Here is a 26,206-nt window from a genome sequence, read left to right as displayed (position 1 = left end):
CCAGCTTAGTGTTGGGGGTGGGCACCGACTAAATAAACCCAAACCACTGTAAAATGGGTAGGTATGTGCCACTCTCCTTGTATAGGGAGTTTATCACATCTCGGCAACTTCATACAATCTGTTCTCCTACAGAAAAGAGTCCCTGTGTTCTCGAAAGATTTCCCAGGACAGCGCCAGCACGTCAGGGTAGAGGTCTGGGGCCTCTGGGGATTATTTAAGACTCTCCGCTCCAGTGCAGAGATCCAGGAGACAGCAAAGAAAACTGACGAGTGGAAAGAGGAATTAAGAGTCCCTGCCTCTTTTCCAAGCAGGAAGCCGCCGATGGGCGGGTTGGGGAGTGGTGCTGGCGGTCTCCCTCTTCTTGGGTTTGGTAGCCTGCAGCAGGCAGGGTTATAGGGGAAACCGCCCCGGCAATGGCGGACTTTGTTTCAAGATACTGAAAGGGCTATGCAGCTCCTGGGTGGCTCAGTCGGTAGAGCGTCTGACTGGTGGTTGCAGCTCAGGTCAGGATCTCAGGGCTTACAGATCTAAGCCCCAAGTGAAGATGCTGCTCATAGTGGAGTCTTAAGATTCTCTCCTCTCCCTCTGCCTCTCCCCTAGCTCGTGATTTTGGGCTCTCTCTCTCTCAAATAAATAAGTAAGAATTGTTTAAAGCTTATTTATTTATTTGAGAGAGAGAGGAAGACAGCCCCAGAGAAAGAACAAACGGGGTCGGCGGGGGGGGGGGGGGGGAACCGAGGGAGAGCAGACTCTCCACTGAGCAGGAAGTGCCATGCGGGTCTCGATCCCAGGACCTGGGGATCATGACCCGAGCCGAAGGCAGACGCTTAACAGGCTGAGCCACCCAAGCGTCCCAATAAATATTATCTTAAAAAAATAAAGACACACACAAGCCACCGAAAGGACTCTTCAGTAGGCAGGACTGCAACGGGAAGGGTTTCCGGCCGGCATTTCTGGGCGGGGCTTGGAAAGGGCCCCACTCCTGGTTGGCAGCCTTCGGCTACAGCAGGCGGGGCTTCGGGACTTTGAGGGGAAACAGTCTCCACCAAAAGAAGAGCTCTGCTTTAGGTGGTCTGATTAGAAGAAGGGGGCGGGACCTGAGGTAGACACCCCTTCTGGTTGGCTGAGGTGGGAGGCGGGCGAGACTTTAGGGCGGGGCTCTGGGCAGAGTTAAAGCCTCCTGGTAGAGTGGGTTCTGCGCCTGCGCGGAAGGCGGTCTGTTAGCTTCTACGTTGTTCCCGGCGGAGCCGGGGCTTAACTGGGCGGAGAGTTGCCATGCGGAGGCTGCAGGTGGTGCTGGGCCACCTGACCGGCCACCCCCAGTGTCGGGGGGAGCCGGCACCGGAGGCCGCGCCGTGCTTGAGCGGCGCTCCGCAGGTGTCGGCCGAGGACGTGGTGGTGGTGCACGGGCGGCGCACGGCCATTGGCCGAGGGGGCCGCGGCGGCTTCAAGGTGAGGCCCCAGGGTCCGGGCGCCCGGTGGAAGACTGGGGGCCTGAGGAGGCTGGGGGCTGGCCCCTCTGCGCCGGAGGGGGCTCCGCGCCCGAGCTGTGACCGCTTTGTGTCTCTCGGGTGGGGTGGGGGAGCGGGGGTCCCGCGAACGCCGTGCACTGGTGGCGGGGGATCACCGCGGCGGTGCCTCTCGCTGCAGGACACCACCCCCGACGAGCTTCTCTCGGCCGTCATGACCGCGGTTCTCCGGGACATGAAGCTGAGCCCGGCGCAACTGGGGGATATCTGCGTGGGTGAGTACATTCCCCGAGCTCTGGGCTTGGTCCTCCTCGCCCTCCATCCGGCCAAAGCCCTCCGCAAACACCTCTTCACCCTCCAGGCATCTTGTAGGTGCTTTCACTGAGGGGAATGTCAGGGGACCCCATGCAGTGAATTTAATCGTTTCTTCAGAGCCTATCCTTCCCTCCCACTTCCAGGCACTCTCTGCCTCTCCACCTCTACCCAAGCACGTTCTGCCTGTTAAGTATGATGGAGAGCAGCGATCTTCATGCCATTCTAACACCCAAGCTGTTGGCACAGGAGTTTGCAGACACCCGTAGGAGACAGGGTTCTCTAACCCATCCTGCCTGTGCCATCACAGAACAGGACCATCAAAACCGTGTAGTTCAGCCCCTCACAGATGGAGACATTCAGTCCTGGGAAATTAGCAGCAGAAATTGGACCTGAAATCCAGAGCCTCTTGACATTCTCCAACCTTTTACCTCCAACCCTACTCCTCTGGCCTGGAAACAATAGAATATGGCTAGACTCCTATCAATGGGTGCCATCCTTAGGTGGAGCATCGCTGTTCTGCCTCTGAAATGCCAGCAGGTTTGGCTGACACTTCAGAGAGGTGTACATTTTCAGAAATTCATTTCCCTGACAAGACCAGTTTGTTTGCGAGCTTTGCGTTGCAGTCTCCCTTCCATGTTTCCTTTAAAGGCAGGCACCCAGCCTTCCCGCTGTGCATTGATTTGGAAAAGCACAGTCCAGGTCAAGGGAGTCTGTGACTCCTGCGGACTGGGTTTAATTGTATGACCAGGGCAAGCTGCTGTATGACCAGCTCCTTGAAATTCCAGAGCCCCAGTGGAGCCTGCTGGGGGCTTGTGTTGTGGAAGGAAGATCTGGAATGTCCTCTCTCTAGTATTCACAACTGTACCTGAGTGTCTGGAACACTATCTGGCACTGAATAAAGGTTTGTTGTCCACAGGAAATGTGCTTCAGCCGGGGGCCGGAGCAATCATGGCCCGAATTGCTCAGTTTCTGAGGTAAACTTTTCTAGTTCTAGCTGTGGGTTGGCCATTTTGATTCTTGAGTAGGCTCAGTGAGGCCCCAGGGACCTCAGCCTATGAGTGGTTGGGTACCAGATCCAGATGCAGCCAGGGTCCTTGACACCCTGCTTTTGTGGACACTACCTTTTCTCTACTTTGGCATATCCTTGTGTTTTTGTTTTTGTTTTTTTGTAGGTTTTTTGTTTGTTTTGTTCTGTGTTTTTTAACCTCTGTGCCTAGTGTGGGGCTTGAACTCCGGACCTCGAGATCAAGAGTGTGGGCTCTTCTGAATGAGCCAGCTGGGTGCCCCTCCCCTACTTTGAAGGAAGTTTGCATTATCGGTGCTGAGCCAAGACAAACAGGGCCTTTGGGACTAGAGCAAAAGCTCTCTGGGGCCTGATGATTTAGCCAAAGTCAGCTGTTGCTTGCCTAATCGTGGACTCTGTCCTCTTTTGCCAGGCAACTAACCAGGAAGACACACTGAAGGGTGACTTTGAGCTTTTATTTTTTTAAGATTTTATTTATTTAACAGAGACAGAGATCACAATTACGCAGTAAGGCAGGCAGACAGAGAGGGGGAAGCAAGCTCCCCGCTGAGCAGAGAGCCCAATTCCAGGACCCTGAGATCATGACCTGAGCCGAAGGCTGAGGTGGCACTGAGCCACCCAGGTGCCCTGACTTTGAGCTTTTAAAACCTAGTTGAGCAAGCCAAGACCTTCAAGACATAGTTCATCAGCAGAGACCTGGGGATGCGGCAGAACCCTGGGGTGAGGGGTAGCCCTGGAGGGGCCCTGGGAAACTTGCCCTTCACCACTTGCTGTCCCAAAACAAGGGAGGAGTGCTTAAATTATCGTCATGTGTAGATTTAAGAACCACTTTGCACTTCTACTACCTGGAGAAGAAATAATAGGAACGTAAGCTAGTGAAGGAACAGGAAAACTGACAAACCTTTAGGGACTAGGATAGGTTCGGACTGCTTAGCGTGGAGTTCGAGGATTCCCTCTATCTAGCTCCAGACGTAGCATCCAGCCTTATCTCCCAGCTATTTATTTGCCTTGACTTTTACTCTTTCAGCCCACCTGTCTGCCCACTGTCTTCCCTGTGCTGGTCACTCTGTCCCCTTGGAGTGCTGTCCCTCCCTCCTCTCTATGTGCTATTATTGCAGTCTCTGCCAGCTGATCCATTGTCTCTGTGCTGGTCAGCCTGCCTCTAGGGATGTCAGCATCCCTCACATGGCGCTTTGTATAGAGCAAGTTTTTGGTGAACTGCTGGTGGATTGGGTGAAGAAGTGGTAACTAAGTAGTAACTAGCTAGTAAGGAGTTAGGAGACCTGGGAGGGATTATACAGGCTGCATGAGCCTAGGAGGCTACCCACCTGAGAGGCTCTCAGCAGGGCCTGGCCTGGGCACTAGCTCACAGGTTGCTGACCCTGGCTACACACCAGATCATCTCCATAGCACGTTCACCCCCTGAAGTTCTGAATCCAAGGGTCTGAGGAAGGGCTGGGGATTTTCCCAGGGGTTCGTACCCTTGGACCGGGAGGGTTACATTAGGAGGGACAGCCCCTCCAGCTTCTCGGACTGGTACCAGTGTGGAAACCCAGGGGAACACACCCAAAAAAGGGATGTTAGAATACTTGGTACCCATCAAGGGTTCTTTGTCCAGCTGGGAACAGACCTTCCAGAGAGTGGGAACATAAAGGGTTAGCTAAAGGGGCGCCTGGGTGGCTCAGTGGGTTAAGCCTCTGCCTTCAGCTCAGGTCATGATCTCAGGGTCCTGGGATCAAGCCCCACATTGGACTCTTTGCTTAGCAGGGAGTCTGCTTCCCCCTTCTCTTTCTGCCTGCCTCTCTGCCTACTTGTGATCTCTATCAAATAAATAAAATCTTTTTAAAAAAAGGGTTAGCTAAATAGTGGTAAGGTTGGTGGTTTCTGGCCTCATGCTTGAGATGTTCATTCATCCATTCATTCATTCATTCATTTTTTATTTTACTATTATTTTTGCCCTGGTTTTCTGCCCCAGCAACAGATCCGTTCTTTTATTATTATTTTTTTGAGGAAACGGGTGTATAGTTTTCCTTTTTTTTAATCTTCAAAGGGAGAGAAAGAAGGATCCTTGTGGTCCAACCAGTTTTCCTTGCCTTTGGGCTGTTCTTGACCTTGGTTAAGGAGACTCAGAGGAGGAAAGAGCATGTGTTGTGGGGCCCTGGGGTACAGGTTCCTGCAGAGATGGGGTCTGCCCAGAAAGGATCTGGCCTAGAGTGGCGACAGGGCTGTTGGGTTTGTTCCCTTCGTTTTTGTATCCCTTGCTGGGGCAGTCTTATTGACCAGGAGCATAGGCCTGCTTTCCATGAGAGCCTGGCAGAGGAGAGGGGGCTGACTGTGGTTTCGCTTTCTGTTTCAGTGACATCCCAGAGACCGTGCCTTTGTCCACCGTCAATAGACAATGTTCATCTGGGCTCCAGGCAGTGGCCAACATAGCTGGTAAGTTATGACGGGGTGGGTACCCACTGCTCCAGCCTGGCCTTGGTCCTGGCTCCATGGGTTTAGGTCTTACCTAAGGTCTACCTTACCTGGGTCTTACCATCTCTGAGGCTGGGGCCAAGTCCCATTTAGAGACCAGGTGGGGAAGAGGCTCCTCTGTTTTAGAGCAGATGGACTCTGATAAAGAATGTTTATGAAATGCTTTTGTTGCAGGTGGCATCAGAAATGGGTCTTATGACATTGGCATGGCTTGTGGGTAAGAATTTCTTTCTGCCAGAGCTTACTAATCAACGTCTAACAATAACACTACTTTTCATGTCCTGAGTTCTCAGGGGCCGTAATGACAGGATTCTCCCTTAGCCCTTTTAGGCAGATGGCTGGGAGTAGGTTCTTAGAAATTCAGCTTAGAAGTAGCCCCCAGCTCTGCATGCTCAGGAACTGCTCACACCTCTCAGCACTAGTGGGGAAAGGGAATTGGCTTTTAAAAGCTTGCTTTCTTGGGAATTTGTCAGGCTGGAAAACGCAAGTATTTTGAGAAAATAGAGACCTTGGATTTCCTTCTGTGGCCCTATGATGCTATTGAGACATTGCAGTTTGGGTTGCCTGAAGCCAGGGACAGTTGTCTGCTATGTAACTAGTCTGTTCATTTTATGAGGCTGTGGGTCCCCTTGACCCCTTCCTTGGTACCATGGTGGAAACTTGCAGTTGCCTGCTGGGCTCTGAGGGGCATGGTCAGATCTGGGGTGGTTTGGTCACTGTCAGCTGTGGCTCTGTCTTCAGTGGAAGCACCTGGAGTCTCAGAAGGCATACAGGGCAGTGCCTCCAGGGAGGGGAAGGGCCCTGGGACCCCGTCTGGGGTGGGCATCTGGTATCAGAGGGCAGGCAAAGCCAAGACTCTGGCCGGCTCTGGGAGGCAAGCAGCCCCAGGATTTCGACACGTTCTGTCTTTCATTTCTACTTTGGAGCATTTCTTGGACTATTGTTGGGTTGCCTCAGGGCTGTGCTTCCTGGCACTGGTTGTCTGCTCTTGTAAACAAAGCCAGAGACCACACTGCAGAGCCTTGGGCGAGGCAAGGGCCACTGCCAGTCTGCCCTTGGATTTCTCTCATGGTCCTCTTATCTTCCTAGGGGTGGGACAGGTATGGATAACTTCAAAAGGGTGGAGTCTTCATGAGTTCTTGAGAGGGCATCTGAGTCCCCAGGCAGATTAAAGACTATGTTTCTAGAGTATTGAAGGTCTGGGCCAAGACTGTCCCCCATAGACTTTGATCATGAAGAGAAGCCCCAGGGCATCCTGGCTGGGAACGGGCTCTGGGGCCAGACATCTAAGTCTGGATCCCTGCTGAGTGACTATGGACAAGTTACTCAGTTCTTTGGGCCTCAGTGTCCTCATGTATAAAATGGGGGGAAAAGACCTCAGTCCTGTTGAAGTTGATAATATTAAAGGGAGTAGTAACAGCAGCTACCACTCTGGGATGTATGGCATGTGACTGATGCTGTTGAAAGCTTTCTAATATCTGAACAGATTTTCAAATAGCACAGGGCATGTGAAAAGCATTCAGAGTTACAGGTTATCCCTTGAGGCCCTATGTTCCTTGAGGGCCTTGAGGGCCTTGAGGGCCTTTTTTTTAACCTTTTTTTGAGAGAAAGCACATGCGCCCGAGCCAGGGGGAAGGGTGGGCAGAGTGAGGGAGAGAAAACCAAGCTGACTCTGCACTGAGCATGGTGCTGGACTTGGGGCTCAATCTCATGACCCTGAGATCAGACCTGAGCCAAATCCCAGAGTTGGGGACACCCCCCAGGTGTCCCCCCACCCCCACCACAGCCCCTTGAAAGCCTGTTTGACAGCTCCAAACTGAGATCTTGCCTTCCAGAGCTCCTAGCACCTCGTGGTCTGTGCAGATCAGATGCCCTTTGATCTGTGGCTTTTAAAATACTTTTCTTTTACCCTCTGAACCTTTGCTGCCTGAGGGCAGGGCCTAGGTTTCCTGGATGTGGCCCGCACTAGGTGGCTTTGCCAGGGAACCACGGACTGGCCAGCTGCAGGAGCATTTGCGCTAGAGAAGCATAGCCCTGCCCGGAAGTGTGGACTGTGCAACACTCCATCCTCGCGTGGGGGTGGAGGGGACCCAGCAGCCCTGCATGGCCAGCTCTGCCTTCCTGGCCAGTGTCCTGCCCAGGGTTCCGAGACAGCCTGCTGGATTTCTCAGGGCCTGCAGCCTTTTTCCTAGCACTCGCCAGAGGCATAGCTCTCCCTGGGGGAGTCCTGGGAGTGACCGCCCTCCTACGCTGCCTCCTCAGGGTGGAGTCCATGTCCCTGGCTGACAGAGGAAACCCTGGAAATATTACTTCGCGCTTGGTGGAGAAGGAGAAGGCCAGAGATTGCCTGATTCCTATGGGGTGAGTTTGCCCCCTCAGCTCCCTTCCTGGCCTGGAGCAGGCACACAGAGTCTTGGATCATCTTGTGACTTCCTGGGCTTGTTCTGCTTTGCTGGGACATGGGGATGGGACTTGCAGCCCCTGACTTCCCTTTCTTGAGGCCTCCAGGTCGTCTGTGCCTCTAGGTTTCTAGTCATGGCCCAGCCTGTCATTCCCACCCTGAGGGGCCAGTAGCACAAGGAACGATGGCAACTGCATGCCAGAGGTTTGGAGGCCTACAAACTTGATGTGGAAGGGCTTTGATTTGGAACATGCTGGCGCGGGGGCCTGGGCCCTGTCAGAGGCAACGTCACAGTGCCTTGCATTTCCTCGGCACCTTAGCTGTGCAGCCAGCATCACTGAGCCTCTGGGCCATCCCCCAGGTTCATAAGCAGGGCGTCATAGCTCCCCTGAATGTGAGATTTGAGGCTAAGAGAGGGGCAGTACCCTGGCTGCCCCCACATCCAGTGACCCTATCTCCCAGGGAAGTGTCTAAAGCCAGGCGGCCAGGTTGGAAGGCCTGGCTATGGCTCTGGGCTTTGAGAGTGAGGGCTGGGTGAGCAGAAAGCCTGGGGGTAGCCTTCCCAGAGAGCCATGAGGGCCTTCCTCTCCCCACCTGAGAGCAGCTTTTCTCAAGGCATAGGGGAAGCTGGCTAAGAGTAACTGGTTAGTATTCCCACCCATTCCTCATCTGCCCGGCTACTGGGCTGGTCTTTCCAGTGTACAAGCTTCTCAGAGTCCGGCCAGCACTGCTGCCTCCCTCTCTGTGCCCCCACACTCCACCCTAAGTCGTCATCTGTCTCCATGGCGTGGACTGGCCCTCCTGTCCTCCTCTGCCTACAGCCGCAGGGACTCTGAGTTGCAAGCAGAGCTCTGCAGCCTGGCCCAGGCCCCCAGGCTGCTGGACATATACCCACAGTGCGCGCTGCTTTTATTTCAGGATAACTTCAGAGAATGTAGCTGAGCGGTTTGGCATTTCGCGGGAGAAGCAGGATACCTTTGCCCTAGCTTCCCAGCAAAAGTGAGTGCCTTTTGGGATGGGGTGTGTAAGGGGCTAGAGAGAGAGAGGTTTTGAGGCTGGATTAAGTGGCCTCAGGTGGAGGCCTGACCAGCTACAGCTGGTCAGTGAGTGGTTTCCAAGCCTAGTGCCTATCGAGAGGGAGAGGTGGGCAGGGACCAGGGATGTGCTGGAAGTACACTGACAGCTCTTTCATGTCCTTTTACTGTCTGTTCACCCCGAGTCTCTCCCTAACTGGGCTTCAGTTTCCCTGTCTATTCATCAGTGTGATGAGGACCAGGACTCTTGATTGTCTGTGGTTTGGTGATTCAACATGGCAGCCACAGGCTTCTCTAGATAGCCTGGTTGTGGGGCCTGCACTGCTGGGGACCCTGGCATCCCAGCTCCTGGACCACCCCTGTGTCTGGGGAGCATTAGAATACCCCCGGGGGCTCAGGCCTCTGTTCAGGGGCAGGCTGAGGTTGACAAGCCCCAGATGCCCAGAGAGGACAGCAAAAGAAGGGAGGGGGCTTCTCTGAGGAAGTGGTTCTTAGGCACCTGGGGTCAAGGAAGCATTTGAAAACTGGAATCTTCTCCAGGGGGAAACCCTGGGCACTGACATGTTGCCTGTGATTGCAAGGATCACCCTAAAAACACCTTGTGCTTTTGTACTCTTTAAATAATAAGATTCATTAAGTAATTTAGTGTATGTCATTTTAAATGTTTGGAAACTGGGGAATAAATGAAACTGAGCCATTGGGATGGAGCAGACAAGTTGGTAGAACCCAGCACAGATATTCCTGGGGCTCCATCTTCAATTTGGCTCAGTCCCTCGTGAGTGAAGGGCTAAAGGGGGAGGTATCACGTCTAAACTCCCCCTTGCCCTTCAAGGTTGGGATTGGCCAAGATCTGAAGATAGGCAGCTGAAGGCCAAGAAGGCCCCATAAGGTTTCAGGTCTCCCACTCCCAGGCTGGGAAAGAGGGGCCCTCGGAGTCGCTTAGAGCTCTCCTGAGGCAAGCGTGTCCCCATGTTTAGGAGTCTGAATTAGTGTGTCTGCCCCAGTGGGCAGGAGCGGTAGAGGCAGTGGGAGGGACCCCTGGAAGGAAGGGACCCCTGAGAGGAAGGCACCCCAAGGGAGCCTGAGCCTGGCTGTCCATGGTGCTGGCAGGGCAGCCAGAGCCCAGAGCAAGGGCTGTTTCCAAGCTGAGATTGTGCCTGTGACCACCACGGTCCATGATGACAAGGGTACCGAGAGGAGCATCACCGTGGCCCAGGATGAGGGTATCCGCCCCAACACCACCATGGAGGGCCTGGCCAAACTGAAGCCTGCCTTCAAGAAGGGCGGCTCTACCACGGCTGGTGAGACTGGGCTGGGGGAGGGCCAGGAGGGGCCATGTCCCTGTGGGGTGTTCTCTGGGAGCCTGGAACCTCCAGGCAAGGTGTGCAGGTGGAGCTCCTCCACCTGCCCTGACGCGTCCTAACCCCTACGATTTGCCTCTAGGAAACTCCAGTCAGGTGAGTGATGGGGCAGCTGCCCTCCTCCTGGCTCGGAGGTCCAAGGCAGAAGAGTTGGGCCTTCCCATCCTTGGGGTCCTAAGGTCCTATGCGGTGGTTGGGGTCCCGCCTGACATCATGGGCATTGGACCTGCCTATGCCATCCCCGTAGCTTTGCAGAAAGCAGGTAAGGTGGTTTCTTCGAGATCTCTATCTGTTTCCCACTCCTGCCTCTCATGCTGTTGCCGCTGTGGGGGGAGGTCATGTGAGTGCTGCGGAGTGAAGGTGGGCCAGGCTAGCCTCCTGACCCCCAGCCCTTCCTGACCTCACAGCCGGGACCCATCTGCCCATGTGGATTAGGCACAGCAAGCAGTCTTTAGGCCATGGCTGAGATGGGGCCCTGGGGGACAGAGTCCTGCCACGGGGACACTGGGTCAGCTCAGGTCTTTTCCCTGTGCCCGCAGGGCTGACGGTGGATGACGTGGACATCTTTGAGATTAATGAGGCCTTTGCAAGCCAGGTGAGCTTTCCTTTCTCCATGTTGCCTGGGCCCAGGATGGCCAAGGAGGAGCCCATGGGCAGGGGATGCAGGGGTTGGGGAGGGAACTGTAACTGATGCTTTGCCCCCTCCCAGGCTGTCTACTGTGTGGAGAAGCTAGGACTCCCCCCCGAGAAGGTGAACCCTCTCGGGGGTGCAGTGGCCCTGGGCCACCCGCTGGGCTGCACTGGAGCTCGACAGGTCATCACGCTCCTTAATGAGCTGAAGCGCCGTGGGAAGAGGTAAGCTGGGGTCGCTGAGCGGGAGGCACATATGCATGTGTGCTCTGAACGGAGGACACAGGGCCTTGACCCCTGTTCTCCCTAGGGGCCAGCGAGTACTTGCCATCCTGGGTGTGGCCTTCAGCGGGCAGTCTGGGAGCCCCACAGGCCCAGAGGTCTGTGGAGAGCTCAGTGGGGAGGACCTTGCCCTTGGTGCCTTCACCCAGCCAACATAGTCTTGCTTCCCTAGGGCCTACGGGGTGGTGTCCATGTGCATCGGGACCGGGATGGGAGCCGCTGCTGTCTTTGAGTACCCCGGAAACAGAGCAGGGCCCCACTGAGTTCCGCTCCAGTGGCGGTGGCAGCACTGGGACGAACATGAGCACTGGTGACACAATACATGTGTGGTTGAGGTTCAGGGCTGCCTTCTGCCAGGCCACCCAGGTCACCATGTGGGTCCTGGGGATGAGGAGTGCAGCGGACAATAAATACGTATTCTTATATTGGTGGCTGTGGTTTTTCCCAAAGGCCAGTTCTGGCTGTCTCGGGCCTTGCCTCTGGCCCCAGCTGCATGCTGAGAGCAGATAAGGCAGGGCCTGGGCTGGGAGCACTGCCCTCCAAGGGAGTCCCTCCCCTCCCCAGAGCCTCTTGGAGGTCCTCCCGTGTGTACTCCAGCCTAGCAAACCTGTTCCTTAGCTCGAGGTCATGTTTTATTTCTGAAGCTGGGGGGCTGAGGATAGAACCTCAGAGCTGGTGGGGTGACATGTATTTCTCGTCGTAAGAGCCTTGGCCACGGAGCCGCAGGGTGCAGGCCTTCTCACCGAGCATGCCTTCCACCACCAGCGTGGATTCATACAGCATGCTGCTCCTGTGTGGGTGAGGGTCACTCGCTGAGGTTAGAAAGGGGGCCCTGGCCTTTGGGAAGGCTGGGAGAGGCTGGTACCTGGCAGTGAAGAAAACTTGGAGGGTGATGGTATTTGGGGGCCCGTTGACCAGTCGTGCCTCCAGTAGCCCGCTATTTGGAGATACCCTGAATGCTGCAGCATCCTTGTCTGGCTCCTGCTGGCCTGCCCCAAAGGAAGGGAGCACACAAGAACATAGGCAGCTCCATGTGCTGCCCCAGAGAGCCCCCCCCTCCCCGCAGCTCAGGTGTGCCCTTCTGGTCCAGCTCAGTGCCACGGGGTAAGGCTACCCTGGAATCACTTGGGATCTGGGAACCGGCCATGGGTGGCCATGGGGCACCCTGGATGGTGCCAGCCTGCAGGGGACATGGAGGGCAGGTACAGCCTACCCATAAGCACAGCCCAGTAGCTCCGACAGCCACTCAGGTTCATGAGGTAGACCTCCTGGACCTGTCCCTGGTTAACAAAGCAGGTCCCGAAGTCCACCCAGCTGGTGGAAAGCTGCAGCTCAGGCACGGCCACTGTGGCCCTCAGGGGCACCACCTGGGGGACAGAGCCTGGAATGTAGGGCCCTCATCCCCTCCGTCTGGGCTCCAGGCCAGGGACTCAGGGATGCCAGGCCCTGTTGACCCCAAGTCCTGACGCTTCGAAGGAGCACACTGGCACCAGCATCTAAAACCAGGGCTGTTGGGGGTCTGTGCCGATAAGGGGTCCCGAAGACGCTATCTGCTCTCCCTCTACCTCCCGTCCCCTGCCCTGATCAAGCCCTGTGGTTTCTGCTCCCTGGTTAGGCCGCCCTCCCGCTCTGCCCCCATCCCCTGGGGGCCCAAGGGCCAGCCCTCTGCTCCTCCTGGGCTCTGGGCCATCTAACCTCTTCCCTTGGCCTTGGGCCCCACCTGTGTGCTCACCTGCCCAAGCTGCTGGGGGTCCCCCCACATCTGCCTCAGGCACTGCCATACACACCTCATCACCTCAGCCTTCCCCACCCCCAACCCCCAAGGCCCAGCAGCCACCCAAGGACCGGGCTGGAGGGCCTCCCTGGTCACAAACGGTTTCTTCCTCCGGTTTCTTCCTCCGCTCCGGCCTCCCTAGAATCCACCCCTTAGGCTATTCCTTTCTATTTCCCGCCTGGACCTTCCCGCTGGGAGGCTTCATAGGCGACATGCCTCCTCCAGGAAGCCTTCCTTATTTCCCACCCTCCAGCACCTCACCTGGTTCTGTGCTGAGACCGGTAAGGAAGGATGACCCTCCTCTCTCCAGGGAAAGGCCTCTTCTGGGGCAGACCAGGCCCTGGAGGCGAGGGATGGGGCTCCTCACTTCTGAAGACCTGGAGGGGTCTTTCCCCCTCTGACCCAGGAGAGTGGAGTCGGGCCCATTTCTGTCCTCTCGGACATGGGGTGCCTGGGACTGACCTGAGTGGTCTGGTTGGCGTACTCCAGGAGCAGGTTCTGAGTGAACACCATCTCCTTCTCCCCGCTGGCACGCTGCTGAATGTCCACCCCAGGCAGCATCTGGTCAGCCGGCAGCTTCTGATAGGAGAGCAGCTCCAGGGACAGCGAGAAGGACACGTTCACCTGAGCCACGTGAGCCAGCCGGTCACCCGAGGCTGCCGGAGGCAGGCGGCAGCTTCCCCTCCCCCGGGAGCTCCAGCCTCTCCCTCCATGGCCCCCACTGCCCAGCAAGGCCCCATTTCAGCATCTGCCCACACCCAGCCCACAGGGTTGGCCCAGACTGAGCATGACCAGGGCTGTGGGTGTGGGATGAAGAGTGGGGAGACATGGAAACTGAGGAGGGGCAGCAACAGGGTGTGGGGGGCTGGCTGGTCAGGGAGGGGCTGTAGAGCAGAATGCCAGGGCTCTGCTTGGGCACAGGGTCAGGCGCAGTGGTATTTGACGAGATCAAATGCTCCTGCCAAGAGTAGTGGCTCAGGCATGGGCAGGACTGGGTGAAGAGGACAGTGGAGAAATGAATTTGGGCTAGAACTCTGATCAGGACCAGATGCCTGGGTCAGCACATGGAGGGTCAGAAGTCCTACCGTTACAAAATGTCCTCTCTCTGAGAGACCAGGGGCTCCCAGAGGCATTTTAGAGGGACCTTTACTCGATGACAGCCTGTGGTTTCATGGGTGCCCTGTTGGGACAGGACCTCTGGCTGTGATTTGGGGCTGCCTCAGTCATACCTTTGAAGAAGGGAGCCAAGGGTGCCCTTCCTCCTCTCTTCTGTAGCAGCTGCCCCCTCCGTGATGAGGTCTGGGGCGGAGGGTTGGGGGGGTCTGTCACCTAGCACAGCACCTGGCACGTGGCAGGCACTCAGCACACGTGCACGGAAGTACATGGTTTGGAAGAGCGGATATGACCGCTCACGAAAGCTCTGGAGGCGGATGCCATGAGAATGTGAGGTGTTTGGACACTGATGTGGACTAGTGCGGGATGGCGGTGTGCACACGTCTGTCTACACATGTGCATGTGTGTGTGAGGAAGGTGACCTCCGGCCCAGGTGACGGCCTGCAGAGCCCCCACTGACCAGCATGTTCTCCTGCGGGTAGAGCACCAGCTGCTTGCTGGCTGTGGCTTGCTCTTCCTCACCGCCCCTCGCCTGGCCAGGAGCTCTGCGGCTGCGGCTGGCCCCTTCCTGAGAAACGGAGAAGGGCCTGGAGACCAGGAGCCGGAAGTACTGCGGGATTTCAGTGGTATTACTCAGCTTCACATGGTGGGTGGTCACCAGCTCACTCAGCACCTGGGGAGCCACAGAGGTGGGGAGGCCGGGCTGCACTTCTACCCTCCAAGAGCCTGCAGCTCTGGAGTGGAAGCACTCCTGGGGGAGGAGGACCCGGACTGTCAGAGGGCTCACAGGGACCTCTGAGGCCCAAGTGGACTGGCAGGGCCAGGGAGGACAGCACACTCACCCCAGTACAGGGCTGCTCCGGGATGAGATCACTGGCCTGGTGCCAGAACTCCACACCGCCCCCGTAGTCCAGCTCCATGCTTAGCCTGCCAACAAGGAGCACGGCTGGGCCCTGGGCGCCTCCTGGCTGTCCCACTGTGCTCACTGGGCCCCAGCCAGCCTTTGCCTGGGCTCTCCCGCTAGCTTCTCCCTTCCATGCCTGTCCTCTTGCTCCCAGAGTGCAGGTGCTCCCCACAAGGGGATCACGGGAGGCCATGGCCACTCACTGTGCGGGCCTCACATAGCTACACAGGTCCAGCTTCCGCGGTCCTGCTGCAAAGTCCTGCAGGCGACGCCTCCTCCCCAGAAGCTCTCTTTCCACCTGTGAGGCCAAGCCTGATTATGGGCTGTCCCTGAGCTGAGGGGCACCATGCCAGCTGGAAGAGGGGGTGGCCGTGGCCCCATCCTGGGCATGGAGGGCTCACCTCATCGTCCAAGCTCATGAAGCCCAGGGCGTAGCCAACACATTCCACCTTGTGCAGGACATCAGGGCCCAGGACCATGGGTGTGAAGGAGATGGAGATGGTGCTGCTGCCCCCTGCAGGGACCACCTGACACGGACAGTAGCCTCAGTGCTGCTCCTGCCCATGGCGCTGGTGCTGCTGCCCCCCAGTGCAGCAGCCCGCCCTCCTCCCCGACTCACCACCTGCTTGGGGCTGATGCAGTACAGGTGGTCAGCGGGCACCCCATCATGCTCCCGCAGAATGACTGAGATGAACTTCTGTGAGACCTTGTTGCTGACACAGGAGCTGTCCTTGGCCTGTCATCAGGGAGTTGTTGGGGCTCACACAGGCTCGAGGCTCACTGGCCCCAGCTCAGCTGCTATCCCACCCCACCCCTCCACCCCTGCTCACAGTCTGGACGGCTTCGTGGCTGGAGTCCGAAGTGTTGGAGGGGCTTGGGGACGAGAAGGAGCTGCTGCTCTCAGGGGTCTCTGGGCACAAGAGGTCATTCCCAGCTTGGTCCCGCAGTGGAAAAGGTGGCCCATAAAACACCAGCAGCTCCACCAGCCGGTCCTCCCTGTCTTCCGGCATGTAGGTCTCCCAGTCTAGGCGGATGTCTGCAGGAGGGAGGGGGAGGGCTGAGGAAGGGGCAGGCGAATCTTCCCTGGACCCCTGCCCCGCTACCCCTACTGGTGCCTATTCTCCCATACGCAGGGTGGAGAGGGGTCTCGCCTTCTCCCTAATGCCACTTCAGGCAATTCTTGTTTTGCGAATAGAATAGACCACAGGCTGCGTCAGCTGGCTCTGTCAGCCCTACCCTAAGGATCGCAGCAAGCAGGCCCTCGCATCCAAATGTGCTGCTCCAGGTCCTTGGGGCTCTCCCCACAGCCTCCCACGGCGCTCCAGCCCTTCTCCCTGCTTTCTCCCCTCCATCAGCTCCCACTGCACTCACTTACTTCCCCAGCTGGGCTCGTCTAGACGCCACCATGTCAACCTCCATCTTGCCAGGATTCTTATCCCTCCCTACCCCCAGCCTTCTACCCACCTGGCAAAGCCTGACCCTGGAGAACTGAACTGACCCTTGGCCCCACTGTCACGCCTTCCCTGTTCTCTGACACCTGAGCTGCCTGCTGGGCACAGGGCTGCTGGGCACTGGGCTACTGCCTACAGCTCTCCTCCCCAAAGCCCCCACATCAAGAAGGCCCTGAAGTCCCATCGCAACACCCCCATTGCTCGGCAGGTATCTCAGCTATCCCCCTTTCCCTTCCACCTCCGTCTGCCTCCACCCCCTCTCGGGCCAGGCATGCCCAGTCTCCCCACCTTGAACAGTTTCCCACTACCAGACAACCTTTCCAAACCACCTCTGTCCCTCCACAGCACGCTTGTAGGACCCTGTCCACCATCGCCTCCCCCACTCTGCTCTCAGCTACTCCCAAGCTAACATCTGACTCATGGCTAGCCCTGCGGGAGACCTGGCGAACAGGCTTATGCTCCTGAGCTCGTATTTCTTCAAGTTATTACCTTGGCACCTGCCTCTTATACCCACCAAATCCCCCTCACCAAGGCCACCAGTGACCTCCCCCCTCCCACCGAAGTTCAGTAAAGACAGAGAAATGGAGTGTGATGATGAGTCCCAAGGACAAGAAGGGAACCACCAAAACAAAGGAAGGTAGAAGAGAAATTCAAAATTAGACAAAAGGAAAATGGCACAAAGTCACAACAAACAAAAGAAAGTAGAAAATGTAAAATCATAAAATAAGTATGTAGACTATTCCTATTAAAAGCTAATGTCAGGTTGGGCTTTTTAAAAGCTCAGCTCTCCATTGTTTACAAAGAAACATATCAAAATGATAAAGGGTAAAAACGGCAAAGGCAAAGATGTGATTCAGTTCTCAAATGCATCTAACAGCTAAGAAGTAAAACTGCTGCAAACACCAGATCTTTCTTTTTAAGCCTGTATTTTTAAGTAACTTCACCCAGTATGGGCCTCAAACTTACAACCCCAAGATCAAGAGGCACAGGCTCTACCGACTGAGCCAACCAGGTACCCCTGGAAATGCCAGGGGATCTTGAAAAAGCCAATTTGAGCAGCGAATTCAGTGCCCCTTTCCTAACTGGCCAGACCCCATGGACAGACGAAGCAGGGACACCATGGACAGATGGAGCAGGAGGGCTGGTATTGCCCTGCTGCACATTCTTTACAGGCACCAAGGAGCTTAAAGTCAGAGCTGCTCGGGCCCGGCCCCTGAAGACTGGCTAAGCCCCCTCGTGGCCCAGCCTTGGGATGCCTGGAACCCTGGTCCACCTCCAGACGGCCAAAGCTTTTCCTGCAGCCCGGATACCCTCCATTCCCATACGCTTCCCCAGGCCCAGCTGGTTCGTCCTGCCTCCTGGATGCAGCCTGGATGCCCCCATTCGATACTCCAGCAGTCCCCCTCAACGCACTCAACCTGACCACGGCACCCCACCAGCACAGTGCTGTGCTGTCCTATTCCCTCTGGGTCCCCAGCAACTTGTACAGCACCTGGCTATGGCTCAGGTAGTGCGGGCTGAAGGGATTGGAAAGGTGTCCCCCACCAGTGTCTGTCCTTGTGCAAAGCGAACCTGATGAGAGCAGGGCACCTGTGCCCCACAGACACTTGGGGCGCCCAGGGGTGAGCAAGGGCACGTCCTGTCCTAGCGCATGGAAGCGGCTATCTCTGACAACCCCCAACCAGCAGGTCACTCCCCACCTTGGCCCTCAGGGGCCTCCCTCAGTAACCACAGGCCACCTGGACTCCTGGGTTAGAGGGTCATCAGCCTCCCTCCAGTGCCATTGTCCTCCAGCCTCGCCCACCACATGGCAGGACTTGTCAGGAGAGTCCCAGTTTTCTCCCGAAAGCCTCTCACCACAGGGGCTGGAATTATTCAAGCGAAGGATCCGGGTGACTGTGTCCCCTCCGGAGACCTGGGTGCCGAACCTGGAGGCAAGAGACCAGGCTCAGCGCCACCACAGCAGGCACACACAGCGCAGGCAGGGCTGGAACTGGGGCCTAGGCACAGAGGAGGCCCGCAGCGGTGGTGGATCCTGAAGTCACGGAGACCTAGCTAGGGCTGGAGGCCTTCCCTTGCAGCGCCCAGCAAGCACGACCCAGGGCTGCTCAGTGCCTTGGTAGCACCCCCTCCCTGCCCCACATCTCCCGACAGATCCCCACTCGTGGTGTGTGGGGCCCAGGGTCTGGCACGGCCCTCAGACCACCCTGACTACTGGCTACTCCTCTCCCCAACTCCCCCAAGCCCTGTGCAGACAGAAGCCATGGCCTCAGAGGCCTCTCCCTTCCCAGGCAGTCCTGTCCTGGGGCTTTCTTGCTGGGTGGTGCCACGAAGCCTTGGGCCTCTTGAAGAGCAACAAGGTCAGCATGTGGAGCCAGGGTGATGGCCAGAGGGTCTCAAAGGTTGGGGGGATGAGGCCGGTGGGGTCACCTGATGACTGGTTCCTTCTGTAGCTGGTCAGTGGTATAGTAGGTGGTCCTCTGGGAGCTGATGGGGCAGCCCACCACTGCCATGTGCACTGGGATGACTGCTGGTGGCAAGTCCCCCACCTGCAAATGCACACCAGTTCTGGGTCCCTCTTGTCCCCTGCCCTGGCAGTCCCTGGCTCCCCATGCGCCCCCGCCCCGTTCAAAGCCATCCCTCCAACTGAACAACAGACAAAGTTTGCCCTTCTGCACTGAGCTAGGAACTCCTTGTTGGATCATCTGTTATTTGTCCTTGTGCAGAAGGACCCCACAGGAACCCATGCACAGCAGGCGCCCCTTTCAGGCGGAATGAGTGAGAGACGGGCAAATGGGAGAATGAGTGGCTGCACCAAGGGCTAGGTGACATGTGGCTCTGGGAGGCTGTTACTGCTGCGCCACACTCACGCTCCTTCAGGTCTCGAGTCCTGGCCCAAGTAGGCAGCCTGTCAGATTCCTCTGCCCTCCTCAGTGTGCCCAGCCTCAGGGGACCCCGTGGGAAAAGTTATGAAATGGTCTGCTCCCGAGAACCATTCCCTCCTGAATCCCTGTAGTTGCTGGGGATGCGAATGCCCATCCCAAGCTCACGGGCATTGTCCTCCAACCAGGAGAGATCCAAGAGGCTAAGGGGCTGGAGCTGGGGGAGGGAGAGGCTGAAGGTGAGGCCGGGCTCAGGCTTACCGTGCAGATGAGGTTGTCCCAGTACTCGCCCCACATGTTCGCATAGCCTGCGATGTCGATGCTTAGCTGCTGGTGGGCCCCCAGCATGCCCTGAGAAATGTGGGGAAAGAAGGCAGCTCCTTTCCCGTGAGACAACATGCTTTCCATAAAATCTGGGTGATAACCAGGAATGGGATTCAGGACGGCAGGGCAAGAAGGAGGTCCAAACCCTCAGGAGTTAGCCAAGCACTATACCAGATAAGCCAGTCCATAGCCCAGACGCTCCTCCCAAGAGGCCAGAATGCAGCAGGCAGCCTCCTTCACCTCTCAGGGGCCAGGCCCCCAGGAGAGCCCACCCTTCTGAGTCAACACGCATCCCAAATCCAAACCAGACCCTGTCCATGGGCTGTATGTCTTAGCCATGAGATGGCCCCATTCAAAAAGGGTATACTGTCAGGCAGGGGGCCATGGCTATCTTAGAGATCTTGCTAGAAAAGACACTGACATGGGGTCTGTGACCAGGGTCCCCTCCCTGCAGCAGGTGGCCCAGCCCCTGAAAAAGCCCCAGGAAACACTGCTCTGGCCCATCATGGGGCTCTTACTCAGCTGCTCTCGCTTGGCCAAGTGTTCTCGAATCCGAGATGTCTTCAGCAGGGCAGGGGGCATGTTGGGGCTTCACCAGACAGGACACAGAAAGAGCAGTAAGTCATCAGGGCTGTTCCCCAGAGCTGAGCCATGCTCCCGGCAACTAGCATCCTACCAGGAGCCCAGTGGAGGAAGGCAGCTCGGCCTGCTCCTCCCAGGGAAGAGGTCAGGTCTGTACACCTCCCTCTCTGGTCTTGGCACCTGCTATACCCCCACCACCCAAAGCCCTGTGGGTAGGCCACCTGCCAGCCCAGGGACTGCCTTCCAAGAAACACAGAAGGGCGCTAGGGTAGAGACCTCTTACCCCCAGGATCTGTCCTGCCGACCCTGGATACCAACCCAGTGCAGACTCATCTCTTGCCCAGCCTTCTACAAAAGACCCTGTTTCTAGTCTTTCCTGATGACATCTGTCCAGCATCAAGTATCCACTAGCTTTACTGGACTGGGAAAGTTAATGGCTTACAAACCATGAGTGGCTCCCCACCACCCGTGGCAGTGGTTTTGAAGTTGGGCCCTCCTGCCTTAGGGGACGGAGTGGTGAGGGGTTTGCTCTGGTGTGCTGGTAAATTGCCAATTTCTGTGGCGTAAAACCTTCCCCAGGCTGACGTCCAGCTACAGATTTGCAGATGCCTCACTGTGATATCTCTGACTTCACAGCTCCATTGGCTGCCAGGAACTTCTCCCTCACCTACTGGCCTGAGCCGCCTCATCTACCAGGAGCCCCCTCCAGTCCCCCAGCACAGCCCCAGCATCTCCCGAAGGTCCCCGCAGAGTCTGGGAGATGGGTGCTGCGAGATGTTTCTCTACATTTCTCCACGTATCCTTGTGAAAACACACCTTTCTCACTCCTCACACCACACAGCCTCGGGCCTCCTTAGCTACACAGATGCTTAACGGCAACCCCGCCAGGCCCCATGCTCCCTGGGGACTGCCCCTGAGAGAAACCAGACTTACAGGCTGGCCTTCTGGGTCAGGCTGTTCTGGGGACTCCCGAAGTACTCAAACTGGAGGGTGAAAGGTGTCTGGATCGGGGAGTGGTTGGTCAGGGTGAGCCGGCAGCTCACGCGGGTCCTCAGAGGCACCGTCGAGCCGAAGTCAAGGCGGAGCTCCTCCAGGCGGTCTGGACACAGCTCCATGCTGGGCACACTGGCCCGGGCCCAGGGCACTGGTTACATGCCGCCCTCAGGCCTGCCCAGAGAGCCCGCTGGGATGGGAGTGTGAGAGCCACCTACGCACTAGGCTTTGCCCTTGGACTGCCTCCCGTGAAGCTGCTGGCCCACAGGCACATCCTTCTTGTCAGCTCGTGAGACCAGGAGGGGCCTCAACCACAAACCCTCTCTGACCAGGGGTGACTGGCCTTGTGTGGGAGAGCCCAAGCTGCCTACAGCCCTGTCCCCTGCACCTCCCACCAGCCTGGACGCCATGTCTCCAGGTGTGTGGGGAAAGACCACACGGAGGGCAGGGTTTGGGTAGAGAGACCTGCTCCAGAGAGGTGTGGGTGGGGGGGTGGCACAATAATACTGTGGCCCTTTCCTGGCCACAGGAGTCAGCTGGGAGTAGGTGCTAGTCCTCTGTGTGGTCGCTTCAACCCTCAGGCCCTGGCCCCAGCCCTGGGTTCACCTGCTGCCAGAGTCCTCCATAGAGATGGCAATAGCCACCTGCAGTCCCTGGGGCTTCCCAGAAATGCCCAGAACCAGTGGCTCCTTCATGCCTGACACGGTACAAGGGAAGGCCAGATCAATCAGCTCTTCCTATAAGAAAGCGCACCAAGGGCACATCACTACCCATAAGTGCCTGGACTGGGCCCCAGATGATCTTGCCTAGAAGAGGTGGTTGCTATGGGGCCCTCAGCACAAAGGCCTTGACCTCTGTCTAGTCTCCACTCTGTGAAAGGTCTCTCCAGTCCCTCCAGTGAGCCACCATTCACAGGTCCAGCCTGACATTCCACACCTTCCTCAGGGCTCCTGGCTGAGTCTGCTCCAAATATCTGTGCATAGCCCCATGAAGGGAGACCCTCCAGGTGGGCCTCTGGAGAAGCCACACACTTATTCTGATGAAGCTGTTCCCACAGAAATCAAGCCCAACCCAAGTGAGGTCTGTTCCATGTCTGTGTCTCTCTGCCTATCACTCTAGTGCTCAGATTCAGCTGAGAAAGTCCACCATCTCCAGGTTTGCCAGGGAGAAATGGGACTGGGTCTGCAAGCCTCTGCAAGGAAGAAGTCTCTCTTCTCACCAGAACCACAAACGGCCAGCAACCCCCAACCAAGTCCTGAGCATATTCTGCCCCGAGGGACTTCCTGTGGGCCATGCCAGGGAGCAGCTGTGCCTTTCTTCTGGGAAGGCGGCCACCGGCTAACCTCTCCCAGTAGCACCCAGCACAGGGCCTGCTGTGAGCAGCAGCTCTGCTCTGCATCTCTGGGCAAATTGGAAAGGCGGGCCCACGTACGGCAGCAGAAGAAGGGAAGGGTAAAGCTAGTACCAAAGGCTGGACGTGGCCAGTGGGTTTGAGGGCACATTCAGGCCTGCTCTAGGCTTCGGGACTTTGTATCCCTAGAGAGCAGGCCTAACAGGAATGGGGACCCCAGGCGCAAAGGCAAGAAATCTCTTGCCCTCTTAGAGGAGTGGGGTTTGGGGCGGACCTCCCTGCCGGCACATAGTTCCGGGGAACCTTCGTAGTACCTCAGGCCTCCTCCCCACCTTACTCACCTGGGTATGTGCAGTCAACTCCAGGTTGAGCTGGCGCTCCTCACTGGGACCCAGGGTGCCCCGTCTAGGGGAGATCTTTGCTGTGCAGACGCTTGCTTGGCGCCCTAGCAGCTGGCAGACAAAGGGCCTCTTGTCACATGCTAGATTCCCAGCATTGACCTGGTGTCCAGACAGTGCTTAGTCCTGGGGCACACTCTGGTGGAGGCTGGCAGTCTGGGGGCCCACAGCAGGGCCAGAAAGGGCTGTGCGCTCACTGGTGGGGATAAACCACTCTTCCCTTCGCCTCCCCTCCCCAACCCTGGGCAACTTCCCACCTGTCAGGAGTTGCCTGGACTAAGCTAGCTGCCCTGGGAGGCCTAGAGTGATGGTGAGCAGAAGACAGCTGCCTTGGAGGCACAGGACACGGCCCCACCTCCCACAACATGCAAAGGAAACTCCACAGTGAGCCCCAACTAGTGGGGCTCCCAACAGCGTGGGGACCAGTCATGGGCTATGCTGGCCGGGAGCCCTGGCTGTGTGCTCCAGAGACTCCTTCTCAGGTAGGGGGGAAATGGAATTCCCCGGAGGCAGGGCAAGGAAAAACCAGACCAGATGTGCTGCTCCTTCAAGGAACCCAGCATGTCAGATCACCCTGGGGCAAGGGGCAGGCTGCAGGAGAGAAGTGAGACTCTGTTCTGGGGAGCACCTTGGGGGGCAACTGCAGGCAAGACCCGCTCCACATGGGCCTCTGGTGCTGAGGACTGCAGATCTGGTGCTCAACAGCGCAAGTTCACTCACCTTGCCCCAGTGGAACTGGGTAGGCAGGAGGGTGCCATTGATGAGTGTGATGGTTGTCTTGGTAGGCACGCCCAGGTAGAGGTTCGTGACTTCCATGTGGCTGCTTTGCAGGTACACGTGGGGCTCCTGTACTTCAGCATACACAGGAAGATAACTGGAACACAAGGAAGTAAGAAGTATACTGATTAGAGGAGAAGAAACAAAACCATCCCTATTTGCAGATGACATGATGGTCCATGTGGAAAATCCCGAGATGATTGTATTTTAAAAACTTCTTAAAAAACAAAAACAACAACAGCTATAACAACCTCCCACAATTATTGAGTCAGGAAAGCAATGAGGTTCAAATTCACATTTTTTGTATGCTAACCATGAACGTGTGGACATAGGAATTAAAAATACAATGTTATTTATAATTGCTCAGAAACACTGAAATACTTAGATGTAAATCAATAAAACCTATACAAGATTTATATGCTGACAATTACAAAATGCAGGTGAAATTAATCAAAGATTTAATAAAAGGAGAGATGAACTATATTCATGGATTAGAAGACTCAACATAGTAGAGATGTCAATTCTCCACAAATTAATCTATAGGTTTAACATAATTCTTAGGAAAAATCCCAGAAAGGATTTTTGTAAATATAGACAAGCTCATTATAAAATTTATATGGAAAGACAAAGGACATAGAATAACTAAAGAAATTTTTAAAAAGAAGAATAAAATAAGAAATTGCTGTATTAGGTGTTGAGACTTTATGGCTACAGTAATCAAGTTAGTGAACCGTTGGTGATGAGATACACACACAGACCAACAGAACAATATAGAAAATCTAGACATACATCCACTCCAATCCTTCACAAACTCTTAAATGACAGAGAAGGGGAGTGAATACTTCCAGACTCATTCCAAAATGTATTACTCTTGTAACAAAACCAGACAAAGACATCACAGAATACCACCGACCAATATCTCTTATGGCTACAGATACAAAAATCCTCAATAAAATACCAGGAACCCCAATCCAGCAACATATAAAAAGGATCATACACTGACCAAACGGGATTTTTTTTTTTAAAGATTTTATTTATTTATTTGGCAGACAGAAATCACAAGTAGGCAGAGAGGCAGGCAGAGAGAAAGGAGGAAGCAGGCTCCCCACGGAGCAGAGAGCCCGATGCGGGGCTCGATCCCAGGACCCTGGGATCATGACCTGAGCTGAAGGCAGAGGCTTAGCCCACTGAGCCACCCAGGCGCCCCCCAAAAAGGATTTTTTAAAAGAATGCAAGGTTGGTTTTAACATCCAAAAGTCAATGTAAAACACCATGCCCAATGCACACCAAGGACGAAAAGGACAAAAAGGACATGAACATTTCAATAAATGCTGAAAAAAACCTTCAAGGAAATCTAACATTCTTTCAATGAGAAAAACAATCAACGAACTAGGCATAGGAGGGAACTTCCTCAACCTGATAAAGGACATCTACAAAAAGCCAAGAGCTAACATCATTAACAGTGAAAGATTGAGTGCTTTCTTTTTAAGATGGAGAACAAGACAAGAATATCTACTTCTGCATCTTTTATTCAACACTGTACTGGAGTATTAGGTCCATTAAGCAGAAAAAAGAAATAAAAAACATCCAGATTGGACAAGAAGAAGTAAAATTATCTCTATACATGGATGACACAATCTTCTACTTAGAGAACTATTAGAAATAATAATGAATTCAGCAAGGTTGCATGATACAAGATCAATGAACAAAAATATTTTTATTTCTATAAAGTAGCAATGAATATTCATAAAATAAAATTAAGAAAACCAGTCTATTTCCAAAAGCACCAAAAATGATATATAAGAATAACCTTAACAAAAGAAGTAGATTTATACACTGAAAATGCCAAAACATCATAAAAGAAAAAAGACCTAAATAAATGGAAAGACATTTCATGTTCACAGATAAGAAGACTTAATATGGTTAAGCTGAACACACTCCCCAAACTGACCAACAGATCCAGTACACTCCCTATTAAAATTCCAGCTGGCTATTTGCCATAAGTGATAAGCTAATCCTATAACTCCTAGAAAATTCTGAGGACCCGAAATAGCAAAAACAATCTTGAAAAAGAAAAAAGTTGGAGAATTCACATTTCCTGATTCTAAAACTTACTACCAAGCCACAATAATCAAGAAAATGTGTTAACTACCATAAGAATAATTATATAGATCAATGGAACAGAGTTGACAAGCCATAAATAAATCTTCACGTGTATAGTCAATTGATTTTTAAGATTTTATTTTTTTTAAGCAATCTCTACACCCAGTGTGGGGCTCAAATTTACAACCCTGAGATCAAGAGTCACGTGATCCACTGAATGAGCCAGCCAGGGGCCCCTAGTCAACTGATTTTGACAAGGGTGCCAAGATAAGTCAATGGGTAAGGAACAGTGTTCTTAAAAAATGGTGCTAAGGGGCGCCTGGGTGGTTCTGACTCCTGATTTCGGCTCAGGTCATGATGTAAGGGTCCTGGGATCAAGCCCAACAGCTGGGATCCCTGCTCAGTGGGGAGTCTGCTTCTTCCTCTGCCTGCTGCCCCTCCCCCTGCTCTCCCACTCACTCTCTCCCAAATACATAAATCTTTTTTTCTTTTTTTTTAAATGGTGCTGGCACAACTGGTTATCTGCATAGAAAAGAATGAAGCTGGATCCCTTCCTCATACCA

At 55.1% G+C, this 26,206-nt stretch overlaps 2 protein-coding genes across 19 annotated transcripts in view; one reads left to right on the top strand and one right to left on the bottom strand.

Annotated features, from left to right (window-relative positions):
• Window positions 1–1,185: 1,185 nt before the first annotated feature.
• ACAA1 (acetyl-CoA acyltransferase 1) lies at window positions 1,186–11,416 on the top strand. Its single transcript, XM_013059989.2, has 12 exons — window positions 1,186–1,452; window positions 1,651–1,744; window positions 2,701–2,758; window positions 5,165–5,244; window positions 5,458–5,500; window positions 7,546–7,644; window positions 8,603–8,683; window positions 9,829–10,019; window positions 10,162–10,341; window positions 10,619–10,674; window positions 10,789–10,934; window positions 11,164–11,416. The coding sequence occupies exons 1-12, from the start codon at window positions 1,276–1,278 to the stop codon at window positions 11,252–11,254; spliced, it is 1,296 nt and encodes a 431-aa protein (XP_012915443.2). The 5' UTR covers window positions 1,186–1,275; the 3' UTR covers window positions 11,255–11,416.
• Window positions 11,417–11,605: 189 nt separating this feature from the next.
• Window positions 11,606–26,206, bottom strand: part of DLEC1 (DLEC1 cilia and flagella associated protein) — a 66,972-nt gene continuing 52,371 nt past the window's right edge. For 3 of the 18 annotated variants that reach the window (XM_045089113.1, XM_045089114.1, XM_045089126.1), the window contains exons 20-36: window positions 23,484–23,637; window positions 22,707–22,817; window positions 21,621–21,751; window positions 20,955–21,146; window positions 19,958–20,028; window positions 19,377–19,528; window positions 18,664–18,782; window positions 18,091–18,161; window positions 15,613–15,818; window positions 15,402–15,518; window positions 15,184–15,309; window positions 14,986–15,080; window positions 14,721–14,805; window positions 14,339–14,551; window positions 13,228–13,389; window positions 12,205–12,358; window positions 11,606–11,980 (exon numbers count right to left, since the gene is read on the bottom strand). In XM_045089113.1, coding sequence (XP_044945048.1) covers window positions 11,658–11,980; window positions 12,205–12,358; window positions 13,228–13,389; window positions 14,339–14,551; window positions 14,721–14,805; window positions 14,986–15,080; window positions 15,184–15,309; window positions 15,402–15,518; window positions 15,613–15,818; window positions 18,091–18,161; window positions 18,664–18,782; window positions 19,377–19,528; window positions 19,958–20,028; window positions 20,955–21,146; window positions 21,621–21,751; window positions 22,707–22,817; window positions 23,484–23,637 — 2,482 coding nt within the window. In that variant the 3' untranslated portion in view covers window positions 11,606–11,657. Of the gene's footprint in view, window positions 11,981–12,191; window positions 12,359–13,026; window positions 13,106–13,227; window positions 13,946–14,338; window positions 14,552–14,720; window positions 14,806–14,985; window positions 15,081–15,183; window positions 15,310–15,401; window positions 15,519–15,612; window positions 15,819–18,090; window positions 18,162–18,663; window positions 18,783–19,376; window positions 19,529–19,957; window positions 20,029–20,954; window positions 21,147–21,620; window positions 21,752–22,706; window positions 22,818–23,483; window positions 23,638–26,206 lie in introns of those variants that run through there. The other 15 variants (XR_006609297.1, XR_006609298.1, XM_045089115.1 and 12 more) reach the window with 15 other exon arrangements.

This window comes from Mustela putorius, unplaced genomic scaffold, assembly GCF_011764305.1.
Source record: "Mustela putorius furo isolate JIRA1106 unplaced genomic scaffold, ASM1176430v1.1 tig00003834_pilon_pilon_pilon, whole genome shotgun sequence".
Lineage (NCBI taxonomy): Eukaryota > Metazoa > Chordata > Mammalia > Carnivora > Mustelidae > Mustela > Mustela putorius.
The sequence above is the reverse complement of the archived record's forward strand: the minus strand, read 5'-3'. Positions and strand labels throughout refer to the sequence as shown.

Excerpts from the sequence above, each read along its gene's own strand:
- ACAA1 (XM_013059989.2), top strand. The coding sequence starts at position 1,276 with ATGCGGAGGCTGCAGGTGGTGCTGGGCCACCTGACCGGCCACCCCCAG. Across the intron at positions 1,453-1,650 it reads GGGGCCGCGGCGGCTTCAAG|GACACCACCCCCGACGAGCT; the intron begins GTGAGGCCCCAG and ends CTCTCGCTGCAG. Across the intron at positions 10,342-10,618 it reads CGTAGCTTTGCAGAAAGCAG|GGCTGACGGTGGATGACGTG; the intron begins GTAAGGTGGTTT and ends CTGTGCCCGCAG.